Source organism: Grammomys surdaster, unplaced genomic scaffold (genome assembly GCF_004785775.1).
Source record: "Grammomys surdaster isolate TR1022 unplaced genomic scaffold, NIH_TR_1.0 265, whole genome shotgun sequence".
Lineage (NCBI taxonomy): Eukaryota > Metazoa > Chordata > Mammalia > Rodentia > Muridae > Grammomys > Grammomys surdaster.
The window spans coordinates 1,973,310-1,996,830 of NW_021604706.1; the positions used below are offsets into that span (position 1 = coordinate 1,973,310).

The following is a 23,521-nucleotide window of genomic DNA, read 5'->3' on the forward strand; positions in this document are numbered from 1 at the left end:
GGGACTTGTAACTGGCACCTGAAATGGAATTCACATGTCCATTAGGATCATTATCTGGCATTTCTCCAGGGTACCTAAAAGGACTTTGAAAAAAAAAAAGCAGGCATCTGACAGGCCTGAGGACCAGGAGTTCTCAGGTCTTCTGGCCCTCAGCTTCCGGCCCACCTAAGCTACCTGATCTCCTTTCTCAAATCTGGACCTTGAAACTTCTGATTCTCCTGGGGCTGACAGGCTTGCATGCTGTCTTCCCGGTTGTGGAGGTATTGAGGATTAAACCTACTTCCCTTGCTGTACTAAGCCAGCACTCCACCCACCCAGTTTAGTGTCCACTCTCAATGGGAGTACTGGTTAATATGGAGAAAAAAAGCAAATACATGTTTTGCATTCAAAGTACTCTAAGTATAGAGTTGTAAAAAATGGAGATTAGTGGGTCTTCTTTTTCTTTTTAGAGGCACACATGATTTTAAGGAACCGAAAACAGGGCTGGGTATAGTGGTACATGACTTTAATCTAGGTGCTGAGGAGGCAGAGGCAGGCAGATCTCTGACTTTGATGCTAGCCATCCAGAACTAGTGAGTTCCAGGCATCAAGGACGACATAGTGAGACCTTATCTAGAAAAAGACAAACAAAAACAAAAACAACCAAACAACAATAAAAGAACCTAAGACAGTATCTGATAGGTGATACGTACTCAATAAATTCTGTCCCATTATCATTTTTAGACATGTGATTTTTTTGTGCTGATTAAGTATTTATAAAATATTTAGCACAGTGCGGGATATAGAAAGTTTATTTCTAAAGGGTGAATACGTAATTTTAAGCACATCCTTCTTGGGGAACATATCTAGTCATTATCATTGGGCTATATCATATGGCTTCTTACACTAGGGATTCTTAATCTTTTAACTCTGTTTATTATTATTTTAAAGCTCTTAACAAGAGTATCTTTTTATACATGTATTAAGTGTTTACTAAGTACCAAGCATCATGCATGATTCGAGACACACAAAGAAAACAATGTCTTAGCATCTATCTCTTTTCACAGAAGAGTAAGCAATTACACACACACACACACACACACACACACACACACACAAATGATGGAAGAGAGGGGAAAATGTCATGAAGAAAGCCGATTTAATAACTGAATGACAAGCAGTACTGTTTTGAGATCATTTTTTTCTAGAACTAATGTGTTCACAGAATTATATTTTACTTCATTCTTTTGTAATGCTCAACATTTAAGCTGCTCAGTGGGAACAGCTTACTGTTCCCTCAGGATGGACACTGGCAGTGGAACAGTGCCTATTCATACTCTTCTACATCTAAATCCCCGAGTCTAAAGGTGTATTACACACCAGGCAAAGGGACTTTGAGGAAGGAGCTGAGGCTATCCACATGGTTAAGGGCAATCACAGGAGCCCATTTTGGACAACGAATGTGAAAACCAGAAAGATATGGACAAGGGTGGCAAGGGTTTGCCTCACTATGGCTGTGTGGAAGATGGAAGAGGGGCATTAGCCAGGAGTGGCTTCTAGGAGCTAACCATGAATCTCAGCAAACACACAGAAAGGACACCACCCCTCAGTCCCACTGAGGCAAAACAGGGTAGAGAGTGAGGTTCAGAAGGCCTTACAGAAACTATCACAAATTAACATATGAAAAAACTGAAGTTGGCAAAAAGGAACACTGGAAACCATCTGGCTTAGGCCCACTAAATTGAGCTGGCAGCACTGGCTCAAGGCCCGAGAGTAACTCACAGCACACTATAATACTAAAATACACACTCCTGGTGGTGATTTCAGATGCCAGTGAGACATGTAATGCATGAAATCATATGTTGAACTCCATAGAACAGTGTGTGTGGAAAACTTTGTGCTATGAAAATACATCTCAACTCACACACTATGAAAATGCAAGCAACCATCCTAAAGGTTTCATATAAGCCCCAACTCTGTAGAGCAGGGCCCTTTGAGATGCTAACTTTCTCCCTTTTCTAATCCATTTCCTTCCTTGGAAGTGTATTATCTCTTAATAAACCATCTGATTCTGCTGTAACTATGTGTCTGCTCAATGCTTTAGTCTGTGATGCAAAAACCTGGAAGCCCTCTAAACCCAGGTATCTACTAATATCAGCTGGCAAAGCCAGTAAGGAGGTGAGATTTACATTTCTAATCTCTTAAATTTTATACTCGTTCTGGGGGCACATGAGAGGAGTCACTTTAAATTATAGGCACAGGTTAGGCAGTTAAGAGCCATTGCAATGTCTATCACTTGAAAACTCTTACAACAGGATAATCTATCTGGCCATAAGCCAAAGTTAGATATTAGCCCTCCTTAAATGCAAGAAAATGCCGGACAGTGGTAGGTGGCGAACGCCTTTAATCCTAGCACTTGGGAGGCAGAGGCAGGCGGATTTCTGAGTTCTAGGCCAGCCTGGTCTACAGAGTGATTGCCAGGACAGTCAGGGCTGCACAAAGAAGCCCTGTCTCGAAAAAAAACAAACAAACAAAAAACCGCAAGAAAACATTCAGTTATCAAGGTACAGTGTAAAAATATATACCATCTGCATTCCACAGCAGCTGTTTGGTAAAGAAGTTAAAGGAAATTGGATTCTTTCCCTCTATACTCCTACAAGCATGCCTTCCCTGGCAATCCCTCCCTCTAGCATTTCTGCCTACTCCTTTCACTTTCCCCAAAGATGATGGGGATAGTGGGTACAGAGTGGAAAGGGTGCTATCTGGGCACTTACTGTTGGTCCAGATGCGTAAGGTTCAGGTTACAGGCCCTTGGGCATCAAAATAGTAGAGGAACCCATTGTGCAGACATCCATGTGGGGTCAATGGCACAATGACCACTGCCCCTTTGCACACCACTGCCTCTCTGGACTTATCTACATGTGGGAGTTTCACCTGCCTCTCTCCAGGCTCCTCCCTTTTTGACCCTCTTTACTAACTGTTGTATAATTCTCTACTGCTCTCTTGTGTACTGTAAACAACCCTATTCCTAACAGAGGGCTCCCAGGCAGTAAGGAAGTTCCTCGAACAAGAAATCCAGGAGTGAAGGAGACTACCTATTTTTACCTTAATTTGGATGGTAATCTGAAATAGAAAAAAAGACCACAGACTACTTGGGCATTTTTATAGTCTCTGTTCCGAGAAATCAACTTCACTGACATGCATAGTAAGAGCTTGTCTCCCAGTCATTGGAAAGTTATTGGGAGACATGGTGTCTGGAGTGGCACTAGTGACTTATTCAAATCCTGGCCAAGTATAAGTAAACCTAGAAGGGTTAGAATTAGAGGCTCAAAGCAGTGGTTCTCTGACAAGCTCTGCTCAGTTCATTAGGTAATTGGGTAGTATGATGGAATTGGGAGATGGAGCAACTCATCAGGTCTTCTTGAGGACTTTGCACATGACACAAAGAGTTACCTTCCCAGACATGAGAAACCCTCAACTGGAAACTTAAGGGTTCTTTGGAGTATCAGTTGTATTGGATGGTGCTTTGCTGGGGCAAACGCATGGAGTGTTTTCCTGAAATGGACACACATGAAAGACTAAGGCATATTCGTGAAGGATCATTTTTGTTGAAGCAGATACAAGTGAAAGGATGTTCTGCTAAAGCAAGCACATGAAAGGACACATGATAAAGGATTGTTTGCTAACCACACACATGTATTGATCTGCCTTACAATACATAGTTGAGCTCCATTTGTCAGGACTCCATAAGAAAAAACCCACCAAAACACTTCTGGTGGTGTGCTACAGTTTCTTGCTGCTTCCTTGGACTCTCAGGCTGATTGACAGAGGGATGTTAAATGAGACAGACACACGTGCTGAGTCAATACACATGCTGAGGGAAGACCTGTGGAGGACACATGATGTTTGGAGGGAGTATAAAAGGACTCGATGGACAGTGACAGAGGCTGAGCTAGTTCTACAGTGCTTGTTGGTCTCTCATCTTCACTGATCTTCACTTCCCTGAGAGAGGCACAGCCAAGAACTTCTCCTGGCATTCTTACTGGTCCCTCCTGCTGACTTGTGCTGAGGTTGAGGCCTGGTTGTCTCTGCTAGGACATGTCACTGCTGCTGCTAACCCAACTATACTGAACTGGCCTGCTGGTATATCCATGAAGTGTTTGCTAGTGGCTCAAGCTGCCACTGCTGACCTGTGAATTGAACTGCTGATTTCCAGACAACACAGATGGGAGTTGCTCTAAAGAATCATTTCAAAACAGGCCCACTTCCCCAACCCCTGGATCCTTTCATTCCTACTACCTCTGGTGGATGGTGGGTAACAAGGGAGGTTAAAAGCATTTAAGAACCATCACCAAAAATAGGTTTTGAAAAAAATTAAAGTCACATCCTCCATTTGTTATGTTTCCCTTAAACTCCCTTACTACAATACACTGCCAAAATTGGAATAAGTTTGATCATAATAACTTAAAGAAAAAGAGATAACCTTTTTTCCTATAATACTGTCTATAGCCCCAATATAAACTTACTGATCCTATGCCCAGCAGGGCCCTCCACCCTGCTGGGCATAGGTGGAAGAAGAGAACCTTGACCTCATGAAGGCTGGACGTCCCAGGGGGTGGGAATTTTGAGGGTGGGGAGGTGGGAGTGGGGGGGTAGATAGAGGTTACATCCACAGAGAAGAAGGAGGAGGGGTGAGGGGATAGGGGGTTCCTGGGTGGGTGGGGGATGGGGTAAGGGGACAACATATGAAATGTAAATAAAACATCCAATAAAAAATAAAAAATAATAAAAAATAAAATAAACTTACTGATCAGAGATTTGGATGAAAGGACCTAAACTTGGTTCTGGTTAGATCCCTGAGGGGAAACAGAAGCTCAAGGAGGGAGGAAACTAAAACACATACAAAGAGACTATCTGCTCATAATCCTGTTCAGAACACATATCCTCCCAGATCAGGATCCAAATGGCTCAGCTCACAACACCCCCAGGGAGGGATAGATGCAACAGGACAAATAGTCTTCTTGCAGCAATAAAAAACGTATTAAGAAACCTGTTACTTATAATAAAATCAGAGAGGTTACTCAAGGAAGAAAACCCTGATATTTTATCCAACAGGCTATTTGAGGTCATCAGAAAATTAAGGTTACCTCAACTCCCCCTCCCCACATCTACTGTCTCTTTTCTTTTGGATGCTGGCCAGAACCTAAGTATGTCTTTTCAGGTACTTTGGGCTGCCTTGCTTTTTGCTCTAAAGTCTCCTTCCCTGACTGTCATGTGGCAGACCTCTCTGTGCTAGTAACTCAAATGGCATGACATTTGTCTTTCTTTCCTCCATTTTCCTTTTCTGGGCAACTGCTGAGATTTACAGTTTGCCTGCCTTGGAAGTTTTTTGTTTGTTTGTTTGTTTGTTTGTTTGTGTGTGTGTTTTTAAAATTTATTTTATTTTATGTAAATCAATGTTTTGCCTACATATATATTTGTGTAACATGTGTGTGCCTGGTGCCCAAAGAGGTCAGAAGAGGGCTGTAGGATATCAGGGAACTGGAGTTTGGATGGTTGTGAGCCACCATATGGAGTCTGGAAATTGAACCCAAGTCCTCTAGAAGAGCAGCCAGTGTTCCTAAATGCTGAGCCATCCTCTAGTCTTAGAAGTTTTTCTTTTTGGGGGCTGGAGAGATGGCTCAGCGGTTAAGAGCACTGACTGCTCTTCCAGAGGTCCTGAGTTCAAATCCCAGCAACCACATGGTGGCTCACAACCATCCGTAATGAGATTGGATGCCCTCTTCTGGTGTGTCTGAAGACAGCTACAGTGTACTCATAAATAAAATAAATAAATAAATCTAAAAAAAAAAAAAAAAGAAGTTTTTCTTTTAAGCTCTAATAAATTGCCCTTGAATTTCTGTTTGAGTCTTAAACTCTTTTATTAATGAGACTAAGAATCCTAAAATGAGACCCCAAATTCCATGCTATCTCTGATAGCCACAATGAGATGCTTCACAATTCTGGTAACAAGCAGGAATTGAACTCAGATCTTCAAGCTTGTCAACAAGCACCATTTCTTCTTAAATGCAATAACAGTCTTATTTATATAAATCTACCAGTAGTTGTAACATTACTTTACCTTTCAGCTTTCATCATTAGTTTTCTTTCAGCATATTGGCATGATATATACTAAATAATAACAACTTTGCATTTTAAATTTATTTTACCATTAGATTCTTCTTGTAATTGTTCTTCTGTGTTTTGTCACATTCTCAATATGTAGCCATCAGTATGTTGACTTTTTTTTGATAGCTTGAGGGGTATCATTCCTAAACTCGAAAATTAAATTGATGACAACAGTCTTCCAAGACCATTGACCCTAGATATGACAACAACAACCCTTCACCCCCTGAGATGAGTTACCTAAGGTGCAAAAGAAATGCTGGTTCACAGTCAACAGGACACAGCAGTTCCAAACTAAAGTTCTTGTGCTGCAGGGATTTCAGCCAATCTCTATGACAAGGGACCTATCTCTGATAGGTAAGTAGAAGAGGGAGAGAATTCACCATCTTTCTTAGTCAGGGACTACACCTTCAACAGCATAGAAATAGTTATAGAAGATGCAGCACCATCCTTCAGATTCAACCCTTTAAAACTCCGGGGTTCACAGCTCTAAGAGGAGAGTTGATGCAGGAGAAAAGGGAAAAGAAGACAACATGGAAGCCCTTACGAAATTAGTATATGGGGGAAAACAACCAAGCTGACAAAAGAGGAAGGGTGGAAACTCCCTGCATAGAACTTATTAAAATGGCTGGTGCACACTGGCATTGCAGGTAACACATGGCTCCTTATAATGCTCAAATAAGTACAGATATTTAAGACTTTATGAGACATGAAGTTATATGTTGAACTGGATGTTCTGACCATGTGTGGAAAAGTCTGCACTATGCAAATGAACCAAAAAGCTCACACTATGTAAACATGTCCTTAAGGTCACAAAACAACCCAACTATGTATAGCAGGACCATGTGAGCTATTAAATACTCTCTTTGCTCTGGCCCACTTCTCCCTTCTAAGTGTACTATGTCTTAATAAACTTTCTGTCCAACAACAGTATGTCTCTGCTCAATTCTTTGTTTTGTAACACAAACAAACAACTGGAAGCCCTCCAGAGGTGTCCTTCTATCCCACTATCAGCCAATATCCCAAGAGTAGTGGAATAAATACTAGTGACAACTTGAATGAGCTTGCAAATGTTTTCTCAGCCAAGGCTTGGTACTGCCACACTTTGGCTTTGGCTCTGAATCCAAGAATCCAGCTGAGCCCACCATATTTCTGACGTACTGAACTTCCAGCCAACAAAATGGTACCATTTCAAAGCATTAACCTTAATGTACCTTTTTATAACAGCCCTCATAGACTATGAGAGGGCAGACGAACAAATCAAGTCATTTGTTTTGGGCCTTTATTTTGTCAAGAACCCAGGCCAACTAAGCACTCAGTATGATAACCAGGAAGTCACAAAACAATAAGAGCAAATAAGGTCCTCAACAATGGTTCATGGCATGGCCCTGATTCAGTATCCAGTCAAGCCCAGTCATGCAGGACAAAAACCAACTTTCTTTCCTATGTCTATTCCTAGAGCCTGAAAGTTCTGACAACTTAATATGCATTAAATAGACATCTTTCAAGAGGCTGAATAAATCCAAATCACTACAAAGCTTCTAGAAAAACAAACAAAATAGCAAAAAAGGGAAATCAAGGGGCCAAAGGAAGCATATTTAAGAAAAAAAGAAAATGAGGTTCAGGTCTTTAATCTCTGCACCAGAAGGCAATGGCAGATGGCCTCAATTTGAGGCCAGCCTGGTCTACGTAGTAGTTCCAGGCTAGCAAGGGCTATGTAAAAAAGACTGTGTCTAAAAAGAAAAAAGAAAATATGGAAGGAATGAAAAACTGGAGGTGGAGAATAGTAATAGAGGAAGTCACTTTAGCAAGTGTAGGAAGTTAAAAAATTAGGGTGACTAAAGTATCAGATTTCAGCCAGCAGGAGGTTCCAGGGACAAATGAATCCAACTTGCTCACAAAGTTCTCTGTGAATACAACTCTAAACAGTTGATTTTCAATGATTCTCACTATCTCTGCACAAACACAGGTGTACACACACACACACAAAATTTTCCTTTCCTCCACACTCCATTAGCACATCCATTTCTCTGCTGGCCTTACTGATGTGATACAGGCAGGAGTTACCCAGAGGGGCCTCACCAATGAGTGGTCTTCTGGAAAACTTGAGAAAGGAAGTGGATGATGTGTCAGCATGTCTGGCCAACAGAAATCCCAGCTGTGTCTGGTCTGGCATGAAAGCCCCTCTCTAACGGGATGAGAAGCTACTAACCCTGGGTCCGGGCAGCTTGCTTCCAGCTGAGCTTGTTTTTGTTTTGCTTGCAAAATTGCCAAGACCTCTAAAGAAACAAACCAACTGTGTTTTAAGGTCTTGTTTTGTTCTGATGAATTCAACTTGCCAGAAACACGAAGTAGGAGTCTTGCCCACAATATTCATAAGCCTTCCTCACAGAGCCAAGTCTTGGCTAACTGCTCCTAGCTTGCAGCTATGATACAGTTTACAACTTGGGCTTCTAGAAGCAGTAAAGAAAACTGTTTTGATTGTAGAAAATGCTTTTTCTTCCTGTATCATACTACTATCTTTACCCATAAACAACTATTTAGAAAACAAGGCCAAGAGAACTGCCCTTTCTAGAAGAAGACAAATCTCTGGATTTTCCGCAATTCTAATTCAAGTTTCATGACACCACCAAGCAGGGTAACCACAAGAACCTAGGGTTTTACCCACAAATGAGAAGCCCACTGATTGTTTTGGTTGTTCTAGGTCATTAACACTCCAGGCACGCTATTAGTCATTCCATGGACCAAGAAGGTCAACTGAGGAAGATGTGTAGAAACCTGTTTCTGTGTGGAGATTGAGTCGTAGATGGGCTCTTGGGGAACCACACTAGGAGTCAGTCTACTATTTCCATCCTGACAGTAATCTTGAATGCATTCAAAAGGCCAGCAGAACTGACTCTGAAAACATCTCCATGACTTCATGTGAAACTGAAGAAGAGGTCTTCATGTGAAGAAGAGGTCAAGGGAAGCTGTGACACACACCCAGTTCCAGGCAGGTGAACCAGATGCCATTAGATAGTAGCAGAAATCACTGCCAACCTCATCATGGTTATCTTGGAATGGCCAGCAACCCAGAACTGACCTACCTGTCCAGGGTGTCAAGTCACTTATGCTACCTGGAGAAAAGGCTGCTTTAACTTCATTGCAAGTATAAAACACCAGAACCAACACTTAAGAAAAGTGTTTCTCAAAATTTCCATGGTTAAGTGACAGCAAGTTCATCAGTAAGCCTAACAGAAGGTGTTACTGTGGTAAGCAGAGGGGATATGAGAGGGAAAGAGAGCCTTTACTTCTCCAATTCACTTTCCACCTCTCACTTGCTGGCACCCAGCAGTTTCCATGCAATCATCCAGGCCACCTGAGAAATATCACATCTGATTGTCAAAGCTACATAATTCCTGCTGCTTTACATCTAATCCCTTTGTGGCCCGTGTATATAAGGATTCCTTGGTGACTATTTTCTCTCGACTCACACTCCTTTCTCCGGCTTCAAACCAGTGAGATTTACAAAGAAGTCTCTAGTTCAAGAACAGAACTCTGTAGAAAAGTAAGTATCCCAGTATATACTGTCCCCAGCAGCTAAACTGTCTTGCAGATGAAGCAGCAAAACACTCCCTCCAAATCACACAGGTAGCTATTGCTAAGACACTGAGTGTATGTCTCTTCTAGTGCATTCTGTCTTCCACTCAATCAACAAACCTGCTAACTTTGCTTTGAGTCAGTGTCAAGTTCTTTCCTATGGTAAATGTCAAGCACCTAGATGCACCTGAGTAGAGGTCCCAAGAGTTGATGGGGGCTCCTGGGGCCACACTGTCAGCAAAAGTTGACTTGTACCTTTTGTTACTGTTAACATTGCAGCCTGCAGATCTTACAATACATACAGTAAGCAATGCTGCAAGAAACCAAGCAAGTCAATTCATTTTTTTTTTTTTTTGCAGGTTCATGAGTGCAGAGGGAGAGGCAATGTGAACCATTGAGAATACAAAAGTTTTGACTAGTATAGAATTATCTGGATGGAATCGCTCCTCACCCTGGTAACCCGTTTACTTACAAAATGTGTTACTTCCCCATTATTTCACCTTAGATGACTTACTTAAGACTCAATTTTGAGCTTCTAAACTATAAACCAGAGTTTACAGCAGCAACCCAGAAGGTTGTGTTCGAGACAACAATGAGGGAAGCCAGGTGCAAGGCTTGGAGAAAATGCTCAATTTTAGCAATTTTAGAATCAACTTTCCAGTTCCTTTCCCAGGAAGCAGCACTTTGTGACTTACCCCTTGTAAGACTTGAAAGCTGTCATTGTTAGGTGGTGGGTCTTGATCTGGGTCAACACCAACTCTAAATGTCATCAGGGAAGAAAACAAGGAGAAGAAACAGAAAGTATTAGCTTGGCCCATGGCAGCAAATATCTTCCCAAAGCAGAAGGAACAGTTAGCTTCAAGGAGAGAAAGCCCATCATGCAGAAGTCAGATCCACACCATAGCAGATTGCAAAGAGTCTGGTGTTAAAAGGATACATGCCCTCAGTAAGGTGTCTGGGAAATATGCTGGCAGTTTTCCATCTGCCTTCCTATACCAAGCAATCTCCACTACTAAACCATGGTTCTCTTCTGCTTGGCTGCTTCCTCACTTCTGCCCTGAACTGCTTTGATGCCCACAATTTTGTTGTGAACTTAGACAGATATACAAAGAAGCATGGGAAGGACCTGTAGTGAACACCTACACAGCCACTGAGAGAGCCTACCATTACCATTTACTATAGCCTCTTTATTGCCATCTTCCCACTTCCCCATCCCACATCTTACTTCATGACACAAATGAAGCTGTGACATCAATACATTTCTTCTGACTTCTTATGTATATGTCTCTGTGTGTGTGTTCACATGCACACATCTGTGGATGCCTGTGCATGTGTGTACATATACAAAATGTATGAGTGCATTCGTGCATTCGTGCATGCGTGCGTGCGTGCGTGTGTCTGTGTAGGCCAGAGGGCAAACAAGTGTCATTCTTCAGAAGCCATCCACCTTGTTCTTCAAGATTAAGACTTTAATTTGGCCTGGAAATTACCAATTAGGTTATGCTTGCCCAGCAAGCCCAAGAGATCTGCCTATCTCCCCAGTGCTGGGATTAAAACCATGCACCTCGGCCTAGGCAGCCATCTTCCAGTTAACTCGCCAAAATGACCAACACAAAGGGAAAGAGGAGAGGCACTCGGTATATGTTCTCTAGGCCTTTTAGGAAACATGGAGTTGTTCCTTTGGCCACATACATGCGAATCTATAAGAAGGGTGATATTGTAGACATCAAGGGAATGGGTACTGTTCAAAAAGGAATGCCCCATAAGTGTTACCACGGCAAAACCGGAAGAGTCTACAATGTCACCCAGCATGCCGTGGGCATCATTGTAAACAAGCAAGTTAAGGGCAAGATTCTGGCCAAGAGGATCAATGTGCGGATTGAGCACATTAAACACTCGAAGAGCAGAGACAGCTTCCTGAAGCGGGTGAAGGAGAACGATCAGAAGAAAAAGGAAGCCAAAGAGAAGGGCACCTGGGTTCAGCTGAAGCGCCAGCCTGCACCACCCAGAGAAGCACACTTTGTGAGGACTAATGGGAAAGAGCCTGAGCTGCTGGAGCCCATTCCATACGAATTCATGGCCTAGTGTATAAAAGAAATAAAGGACCCAACTGCAGAGTTTTTCCTTAGGTTCAAAAAAAAAAAAAAAAAAAACCATGCACCATCATATCTCGCTTTTGACACAGGTTCTGAAGATCAAACTCAGGTCCTCATGCTTATACAACGAACACTTCATTGATAGCCATCTCCCCAGCTTCCCCTCTCCTGACTTCATTAGTATGCATAATGACGAAATTTCTCCTGTACCAAACTTGAGTCAGGCTTCTTTGAATCATCTTCCCTACTAAGAATTAACTTTTGGGCTTCTTTCCTTTACATCACCAAGTTTGACCAAGAATCTTCTTAAACTGGTTTAGCCAGGACTCCCACATTTGATATCTGATCTCTCTGCCATCTCCCAAGTGATATCTGATTTCTATGGCCTGCCTTTAGGAAAAATATCTCCTTACCTCTGATATTTCCTCTTGGCAGATTTCAACCATAATTCCCTATATCTCCCTCCCACTGCAAAAATCCCACCACCATAGACTCTACCTCACTCATAGTGGTCCTCACTAAAGCCTATCTTGCCTGGCAGTATCATTAACTGGAGTCTTGGTATACTTTCGGTGCCCTCTTTATCAAAGATGAGCAGAGAACTCAGATATTTGAGAGAACTTACACATTTGAGAGCAACTGAGGATTATGACTAAGTGGCAAAAAATCACTTACAATACATTCCTAAGATACACTACCTATGGCTGCATACATATTAATTGTTTATACCCAATCTTCCCCATTCTGAGACAGAGAGTTGGAACACAACATAGATAACATGGAATAGTGGGAGAGAAAATAGGCACCAGGAAAATCCTGTTCTCCTTTCAATCTCCCAATATCACAATATATGAACAGCATCATAACATGTAGCAGAGCATCAAGATTTCAGCAGCTCAAGACCATTATAAGCTTGAAGAGGGAAACTTTGCAGTTCAGTACACAGACGTCTTAGTCCAGCAAGCAGAAACTGTACTGGACATACAAAGCTGCAAATGCAAACTTATTTTTCTACTTCTTCCTCTCCGGAAATACCTGGGATCTACCTAAACCAAGGAGACCTCATGGAAGAAAAGATCCGTGAACATATACTTCGGGCACTAAAAGGCCTCCCAAAAAGTTACCTTAAGACACATGAAGAATCTAATGTATGAAAATGGCTAGAGGCAAAATTGCATTCAGAACTCCTGTTTCTTCAACTCTTGCCTGTTTTTTAGAGACCCTTAATACACAATCCATACTAAAGCATCCTCTACATGGTGCTCTATAAGGTATCCATAGTGACATCTATAAGGCCAATAGACAGGAGTTTACGATTAGACCTTACAAAGCAGCACAAAACTACTTTGTACCAGACAAATCTGAAAGTGAGCTGCTGGGTGCAGACTCAGAGGAGCAGTATCTCTCAGAATGCTAAGGTGACATGGTTGCCCTCAACTAAGCCACAGAAAGGCTGCTAAATGGCATGGAATAACCAAGAATATGACACTTCAGATCTGCTACTAAGAATTCCTCTTCTCCACACTGAGGATTGTCAAAGAAGTTTGCTTCTTAGATGGCTTCTACATTAGTACATGTAAAGCAAACTAACTTTATATCAGCCTACATGAAATAGGCCCACAGGGAACACTGTACCATCACAAGGAAAATAAAATTAAATGTAATAAGAGATGCCAAAGGAAAATTAGCTCTAGTCCTGGAATCTTTACTACAAGAAGAAAACATATTTGACAAAATCATTTTGGTTTGTGAATACAGATTAGCCTATGTAGCCTTGACTGGCCTGAAATTTACTGTGTAAACCATGCTCTGAACTTTGGTAATCCTCCTGCCTCTGCCACCCGAGTTCTAGAAAAACTTTAAATTGATTCTGTTTTAAAAGAACTACTGATAATAGCTAAAATTGATCTATTTTAACTCAAATCACAGAAATAGCAATGAGACTCATCATTCACTTTAGGTCCATGTGGCCAGAATTCCAAACAGAGTAAAACACTACATCCAAACATTTTATGGTGAACTCCAGAAATTAGAACCATCTTAATTTGACCACAAGTTCATGATGGTCACAATTTGTTATGGGGAAACTCGAGAGTCTAGGTCTATACTCTATGATAGAACTTTCTGCAGTGTTCTTTACCTGCAGTGTCCAGTTAGAGCACCTGCTGGCCACATGTGACCTTTGAGCACTTGGGATGTCGTTATTATGAGTGAGAAATTGTATTTTCCACCTTACTTTTTAGCTAATTAAAACTTTAAATAACCATGTGTGGACAATGAAAGTATAGATTTTTAAATCAACACTGATTTCAGCCAGGTTTTCATACTGTCAACACTTTTTTGTTCTTTTTGATAACTCTTTGCTTTGTCCACACTAACACCCAGATTTCTGTTAGGATTTTGTAGGGACACAACTTCAAATCCACACTATAAGAAAAAAAATTCTCTTGAACTGAATACCTAGACATTGAAGAGACTGTTTCCTTTATCTGTATCTAAAATAACTTCCCAAACCCCCTATGATTCTATAAAAGAAGAAGAATTATAAAGTCTTTGTGTTCTTTCCTCAGTGCAATCAGTAGTGAAGGATTTCATTGCTGGCTCATATGTTGGCAAAAGATCACACTACTGGTAACTTTTTTAATTGCATAAAGAAAAATGACACTTTGATACTAGAGGGTCCTAGGATTAGTATTGTACAATAGCTAAGTGCCTAAATGGAATGTCACTAATAATTGGACAGCGTAAAACATGTACTACCTAAAAGTATGTAACAAGAAACATACTTTGCAGCATTTTTGATGAAATGATTGTTTGCCTCTGGTCATAATAAAACATCAGGAAAAAATCCCAATTATAAGATGCTTTGTTAAATAACTATCCCAAATACTTAAAAAAAAAAACAATGTTATAAGAAACTATGAAAAGAAGGTGAATTGTGGCAAGAGAATAAACAGACGTGTCCATAAGCAAAAAAGTTTGTTGGATCCTGAATGTGTAAAATTTGTGTTATTTTTTTTAGACGCAATTACACAGGAGATTGAACACCAGTAGCATTTAGAAGTAGATTCAGGATACCTGACTCATACTGGAATAAAAAAGGTAACAAATTCTACTGATCTGTTGAGTCCAAGTTAGTACCAGAGTAGTCACAACTCCAGTCTTTCCTTTTGGGAGAAAAACTTAAATCACAGTTAAGAATCTTTAATTATACCTTTGGTAAAGATTTTTCAAAAACACATCAGCCTATTTTCCTATCTGTAATTAATTGATCAATAGTGATAATTTATAAACTAATTTTATTTCAGAGTCCAAAAAGCACAAATTGTAAAGATTCACAACATGGGGTACTAGAATTGGTAAGCACAGGCAATGGACAAATAAAAATTTTCATAATTGTGCAAGATTTTCTTCTTGATAATTTCAGAAATATTTTTGCTGAAATTGTTTTTTCCTAAAAGTAATGGGCATGAAGAAAGTCTTGAGTTGACTCAGACACACTTAATGAAGTGCTAAGCAACGCAGCCATATTTAGATCCAGTTGTGCCACTCCATGATGACTTGAAGCTCTAGAGACAGTCCTACTCAATATCTGCTTTCCTTATCTATATCAGTCTTCTGTGTGGAAGGTCCAATCTTCACTGGAGGCCCCCACTATCTACCACATATCTGAGATGCTTAGAGCCTGACTGTACAGAGCCTAAGGGAAGCCTGGCTCTTCCCAGTTTGACTCTTGGGGTCTTATGGAGGTGCCAACTACTAATATAAGGTACTAAGGTAGCAGAATTCAAGAAGGGAAATAAATACCTGCTTTTCAACTTACCATGGCTTTATAAAAGACCCCTAGAAGACAGATGGGAGCTATGACACAAAGGTTATTCTGCATTTTCTCCCATATTGAGGTTGTTTACTTTAGAGTGATTTAATAATTACTTTTCTGGCATTTGGAAGGGCCCTTGGACCAATCCCCAAGGATGACACACAGTATACTGGGACTCCAATAAAGGCCTCCACCCTTGGGGCACAGCCCAGAACCAAACTGGTCTCTGTGAATAAGAGTAAAGCAACGGGCCAGAACACTTGGAATGGTGCTAAACAGCAAGGAAGACCAGACACCGGCTTTTGATTGCATATTCAGAGTCCCATAAGATTTAGCTTTTTCAAATTGCTGTTTTTGGCAACTGTTTAAAAGGTATTTATCTCCTGACTTGTTACATCTGGGATGTTACAGAAACCTGAACCTTTATTATATTACATTTCAGCATTCAGATCCAGCTAGGGAGAGCACACTGCAACAGACACAGCAGTCCTTTCCTCCAGAATGAACTGAATTATCCTTAGGTCCATTAAGAATGAGACAAATGTGGAAATTCTATGCCAAACAAGAACAGGAAGAAGTCAAATGGATGCATTTTTTTCTGTACTAAATAAATACACCAAAGTTAATAACTTTCATTCTAGAACAATAGCTTGTCTACTGTGGTTAATGGATAAAATGCCATGAAATCTCAGAAAAATTCTATTTTAACCAATATTTTTTAGGAAGTTCTGGAGATTAAATCCAGGGCCTCAAGTACATTAAGCATGCATTTTACCACTGATACATATTTCTAGAAACCAGTAATTTTAAAACATATGAATAATCAAAGTTCTGGTTAATTTGAGGAATATGAGATATAAATCTACATATCAATCTTGAGCATCAGATTATAATCTAAATTTTCTTGTGTCCCAAGTAATACTGGCCTAAATAACTTCTTCCTTGAAGGCAGGACACTTCAGCAGAAAGAGTTCCTCTGCAACTCTATTAGTAAATATGTATGTGTGTGAGTGTGTATACACACGTGCGTGTGCATCCATACATGCATGTTGCAACAGTAATAAGCATGAACTCAATGAGATACTTTAACACTTCCATGAATTTTATGTGTGCCATTACAGAATATATCTGGGCTATATTCCAAGACCCACACCCCACTCATTTATAGATATTGTTTCCTTCACCCTGTCTTTAGTGAGCAGAATATTTTTACAAGTTCTGAGTTCAAGCTGATTTTGCAATGAATGGATCTACAGATCAGACCAGGAAGAAAGCATATCACCCAGAGATCCAGAAAGGCAAGAACGAACACTGAAGGTTTTTATTTTGCTCCTACATCACCACTCTTAAACACAATGGCATCGTACACACTTGGATGTAGGCCAAGAAACAGTGTTAGTAAAAACTTCATCCTTTTGTTCATTTAAAAAAATGTTCATGTCATCTAAACCATTGTGAGAAAGTATAGATACACAAATACATACTTAAAAATATGTAACACTGAGGCACAGCCAGCAGAGACAGGAGCCAAGTAGAACTGTCCTCTGAGAGGCTCCACCCAGAAGCCAATGGAAACAGATGCAGAGACCCACAGCCGAACATTAGATGGAGCTTGAGGAGTCTTGTGGGAGAGTTGGGGGAAGGACTGAGGGACCCAAATAGGACAGGACTCTACAGGAAGACCAACAGAGTCAGCTAACCTGGACCCTTAGGGCTCCCAGAGACTGAACCACCAACCAAAGAGCTAGTGTGGGCTGTACCTAGGCCTTCTTGCACATGCGTGGCAGATGTGCAGCTTGATTCATGTAGATCTCCCAACAGCTGGACTATAAGCTGTCCCTGACTCTGTTGCCTGCCTATGGATCCAGTTCCCCTAACTGGATGACCTTGTCTTACCTCAATGGGAGAGGATAAGCCTAGTCCTACAGTGACTTGATGAGTGGGGAGGAAGGGGTGACACCCATAGGGGCTCCTCCTTCTCAAAGGAAAAGAGAAGGGGGAAGGATCTGGATGAGGGGGTCCTGGGAGGAAAGGGATATATATATACATATATATATATATATATACACACACACACACACATACTCTAGTCAAGGCTGAAATATTAAATTCTAGTTCTCTGCATTAGTTACAAAGCTTTACTTACTATATCAAAAACAAGGTTTTCTAGGAAAAGTATAGGTGGCTCTGAAAACGAGCTGTCTTTAACACAAAACTCATTCAGTTGAACAAAAAAATATATAGACTTTGGGGTTGAAAACTCATGGTTCAAAATGTGGGAGGAAAGCACATAATTTCAATAACACTGGCACACAAATCAACGTGGAGGAAAGACGGAAAAAAATATTAGAAATGATTTTCCTGTTGCCCATGGGGTAAGGATTGGTGCATTCAAGAAGGAAAAGGCAAACAGCATAAAGAGAAATCATTCAAGTTAGAAGAGAAACGCAAAGCACAGTTGCTTATTTTCTGAGTAGTCCCTGTGTCACCTGAAGTACTGCCATCGATGCTCACTCTGGTCCTCTTCAGAGAGTTCCTCCACACCAACTCTGGGCAGCAGAAGAAGGAAATGTGAATGTGATGGGACAACACAGCTACCAGGATCTATGGCATCTAGCCTGAACCATGCTAGAAAGAAGGGCTATCTCACCTTCACCAGAAAGTCATAGTCCCTTTTTTGTTCCAGTACTGAGGATGGAACTCAAAGTCTTGAAAACACTAGGTAAGTGGTAACCATGCAGCTGCATAATTATCTTTGGTTATCCCCATTCTCTAAAACTCAAGAGGCAGAGAGGTTGCTAAATTTAAAGCAACAATGTTAGAAGCTAGGTCATGAGGAACAATTGATAATAATGTTAAGCCTCTCAAAGCATAATACAATAAAATCAGATGAATAAGTGTATAGCATATAACTTAGTCTACAAATATTTCTGGAGCTCATCTGTTTCATAAAGGAAGATATGACCATAGAAAACAGAAAATTGTTACTAAACAATGAACATATATTTAGAATATGTGCATATTTTATACCTAGTTACCAGAAATAACAAAACTCACTATATTACTGAAAATCAACAATACTGAGAATATAAAAATGGCCATTTTTTTTCTAGATAAGCAAACAACATTGTTCACAACTTCAACCTGAAGACCATGAACCCAACTCTGGCTCCTTTGTTTTCTTTGAGGTCTCTGGATTGATGTGTCCTTTCACTTTTCTTAATGATTTCTAGATTACTCAGACAACACTGAACTTTGTCATCATGCTACAACATGGTTTTGCAAACTCAGCACTATGAACATTTGAATCCACAATTATTCTCTGTTGGGGAACCATTCTCCTGTGCAATGTAGAATGTTTAGAAACATCCCTGCCTTCTATTTACAGGATGCCAACAGCAACTACCCCAGCTGCCCCAGAAGATAGACCTTTTTGGTTTAAAAACAAAAAGACAGTTGGTTTTGGTTTAATACATTTCCATGTGTTCACAGATGTTTCCCAGGTAGAGAAATTCTCCTTAGTTGGAAACACTGCACTAAATTATGTACTCGCAATACAGTAATATCATCCCTGTGGGTGTGAAAACTGGTCCTTATGGAACAAACATTAAAAAAAAATCCTAAAATGCACATTGGATAAGTTTGAAGTCATCCAAAGCATTATAAAACATAAAGACATAGCAGATCTGTGGTACTAAAATTTCACTGCAATTAGTTGTAGCATGTAGTTTTTGCTATCTGCTTTAAGCCCCAGATGGACCATGCTACCAGCCCCTCCCAAGTTCCCTCAGATCTGTGGATGAAAGACACACACACACACACACACACACACACACACATTAGCTTATTTTTATATGCTTTAGCTCAATGGTCAGGCTCTTCTAAGCCTTCCTGGGATATTACATCCTTCTTTTCACTCCCAGCTCAAGATCCCAAATCTGCCCTCAGCTTTAGTTGCTTAATGACCTTTAGTCTCAGCTCAATGCCCTAAATCTGCTCTCAGCTTAGTTACATTTCTAACCTCCCGCCTGCTACCCCAGGCCCAGTCAGAGAAGTGGCCAATGGCCACTCCACCCTAGATCTCACATGGCTGGTGGCTATTTCTCCCTCTGAAGCAAGGCGAATTCTTCTCCTCTTTTGTGTCTGCTAGCCTGCCTGTGGGAAAACTGGAATTCCCGCCTATTCCACCCAGCTCATTGACCACTGGCATCTTTATTGATCAATCAAGAACTAATTGGGGAACAGGACCTTCAGTGTTCACATGCACATTCCCGATCAAGGCATCACAACCACCCTCTACAGTTAGTTGGAAAAATTGAGAAACATTGTGATAGACAATTCTCAAATTCTCATTATATTGTATCCCTTGAAAAATGTAAGAGATCATGACATGTCATAAGGCAATATTTTCAATTAATTACATGGTCAGAATGAGACTACACTTTAAACAATAATTACTATAGGAAACAATAGAAAAACAAACCAGGATTTCTTGAATTTAAGATTTGTTGTTGCTTGAGTGATTATAACAACAACAACATAATTGGGTCAGGGACCCAAGTTCTTCCTGCTAAAATACTAATTCTGAGTATAATGTATCTTAGAAAATATTAAGTCACAAACACTGTTACATAAAGAACCCAAGGTTTCTTCTCATCTGTATTCTTTATGCTATCTGGAAGAGAATGTTACCATAATTTCTCAGCCAGATAGAATTAACACCAGAGTGTTTGTACTTGCCCTTGAATGACTGTATTACTTATCTGTGGGCTGTGAAAGTTAGCTGTTCATTTGACGACCTAGATGTGTGTCCTTCCACTGCCTCCCTACTCACTGTGCTCTAAGAGAAAGGCCATCATACCACCACAATGTGTTTTTGATACATAGATTGTTCATCTGTTGAAATAATTCCATAACTCCTCTAAATTGCCGAAATTAAGTCCTTTGTAAATAACAGCACTTACTCAAGAGACTAAAAAGAATAAGCAGTTTATATATTAACTAAAATATTTGAACATTTCCCATTACATTTTAAAATATCAAAATACTGATTTTAAAATATAAATTTGACTTATTATGGACATAAGTGACCTAGTTTTGGAATTGTGGTTATACTCATAGCTTTTCTACATAAACAAACTTGAAATTAGCTATGGTCAAGAAATTACAGCTAACCAGGCATGGGAGCACATTTAATCCCAGCATCCTGGAGGGAGAAACAGGTGGATCTCTGTGAGTTTGAGGCCAGCTTGGTCTACACAGTAAGTTCCAGGACAGTGGGAGCTTCATAGTGATACACTCACTGCCTCCCCCACTACCCCCCCCCAAAAAAAAGGAAAGAAAGAAATCATAGCTAACATCTAGTTATTTATAGAAGAACTCTAAGATCTGCCTCAGTACTACTTCTGAGCAACTGCCTACACTCATCAGCAGTTGAAGAAATAAGGAACAAGTAAGAAAGTAGGCCCTACTTGAAAATGATCCTACTGAGTTTACAGGGTTCAAAATACCATAATGAATATCGGGGGTTTCTGAGTCAATTTAAAATAAGAACTCGGTTACAAAAAATACTTGAAGTCACTAAGTAACATCATAAGCCACAAGCCAAGAAAAACCAACCACTCTCATTACCTTATTTTGGAAAGAACTTCTTTTGGTGAAATTTATATAAATGTCAGTGTCTATACTTAAATAATCATTACTAATACAATAATACATGTTCCTTCACTTGAGTGTGTGGTTGAGCTGAGGAAAAAAAACCAAGAAGGATAAAAATAAAATACAGGAACAGAAATCGGTAAAATGAAAATCAGAGAAACAGTAAAATAAGTGGAATAAACAGGTAATTAAAAACAAACAAAAATGCTTATATGGAAAAAATCCACCAGCCAGAAATAGTGGCATATGCCTTTGAACCCAGCACTGGAGAGACAGAGGTGGGTGGATCTCTGTGAGTTCTATGTTAGCATGTTCTAAATAGTGACTTCCAGGACCCTATATCAAAAAATAAACAAAAAAAAAAAACCCTCCACACAAACCCCTAGCAAGTCTGACAAAAATTACTAGAAATTATTAGGATAAAATGTATTCCTAATTATTAGGAATTACTAGGAATAAAATGTAATAATAATAATAAAGGAGATGATATCACTATAGACCCCAGAAACATCTAAAGAACAATCAGGGAACAATATGTGTCCCTAGCACAATAGTTAGGGTTACTATTGCTGTGGTGAAACACCAGGACAAAAAAAAAGCAAGTTGGGGCTCTTCTCTTCTTTCTGAACACAAGCTCTTTCTCTTTCTCCCCACCCTCTCTCCTCTCTCCCCATGTTGACTTCCCCAGCCTCAATCCTTGGAGCCAGTGAGCTCGCCCAAACCTTTAATATAATCTAAAAATATTTTTTAAACAATAAAGCAAGTTGATTTATTTGGCTTATACTTCCATATTGATGTTCATCACCAAAGAAAGCTAGGACAGGAACTCAAACAGGGCAGGAACCTGAAGGCAGGAACTGATGCAGAGGCCATGGAAGGTGCTGCTTATTGGCTTGCTTCCCATGGCTTGTTCAGCTTGCTTTCTTAGAGAATCCAGGACAATCAGCCCAGAAATGACACCACCCACAATTGACTGGGCCCTCCCCCATCACTCACTAGTTAAGAAAATGCCCCATAATCTTGCCTACAGCCTACTCTTATGGAGACATTTTCTTAACACAGGTTCCCTCTTCTCAGATGACTTTAGTCTGTGTAAAGTTGACATAAAACTATCCAGTACACTGAATAACATTAACTTGATAATTAGATCAAACTGAACATTTCATAAAGAATCACAGTTCACTTAATATGAAATAGATAATCTGAAACAGCCTCATTAAATGACATAGTTTAAAGATTTCTGAAAAAGAAGTCTTATGACCTATATAGTTTCACTGGAGAATTCTACCAATAAGTAAAAGAAAATAACTAATACTAAATATATAAAGAAGAGTAGAGAACAGTTTATGTTGTGGGGCCACATTACCCTGCTACTTAAACCAGACAAATACAATCCAAAAAGGAGAACTCTAAACCATACCCCAGGGAACACAGAAAAATTAAGCAAGCATTTGTTCAGAGAGTTAATCAATATTCAAATAATATACCATAACCAAGTAGGGTTTATTTCAGAAAAACTAGATCAGTTCAGAATTTGAGAATGTATCACTGCAATCTACCAGAGTAAAGAGCTAAACAAGAAAAAGTATATGATCACACCAACTTATGCCAAAAATAAATTTGTTAAAAATAAACAGGAGGACCAGCAAGATGGCTCAATGGATAAAGGCATTTCTTGCCAAGTCTGATGACCTGAGTTCCATCCTCAAGATATACATGGTAGATGGAAAGAAGTGACTCCCTAAAAAATTGTCACCTGGCCGCCACATGTATATCATGGTATGTGTTCTCTGTCCCCAAATAAATAAAATGTAACTTTAAAAAATTAAAAAACAAACTAACTAATATGAGAAAGAAATTTACTCAATCTGATGATGAATAGCTACAAAAACTTTACAAGCTATGATGACACCCAATGATAAAAGGCAGTACATCTCTCTTAATGTTAGGAGTTGGGTGACAACATCCACTAACAGTACTTTCATCACACATAGGACTGAAAGTCGACCAAAACAACAATGCATGAAAAGAAAGCCAAAAGCACATTGATTGAAAAGTACAAAATAAAAATATTTCACTTTGCATAGTTATACAAATAATCCAGAAAATTTTATCTAAGTAGAAAATTCTAAAGACTACACACACACACACACACACACACACACACACACCAAACACCTCCTAGAACTAAAAAAGCAATGAGCAAAGTGGCAGGATATAAATC

At 39.9% G+C, this 23,521-nt stretch overlaps 1 protein-coding gene across 1 annotated transcript in view; it reads right to left on the reverse strand.

Moving 5' to 3' along the window:
- Positions 1-23,521, reverse strand: part of Slc9a7 (solute carrier family 9 member A7) — a 73,307-nt gene that overhangs the window by 15,506 nt on the left and 34,280 nt on the right. Inside the window, exons 11-12 of the mRNA XM_028776128.1 lie at positions 18,129-18,188; positions 10,419-10,482 (exon numbers count right to left, since the gene is read on the reverse strand). Of these exons, the coding sequence (XP_028631961.1) occupies positions 10,419-10,482; positions 18,129-18,188 (124 nt within the window). The remainder of the gene's footprint in view (positions 1-10,418; positions 10,483-18,128; positions 18,189-23,521) is intronic.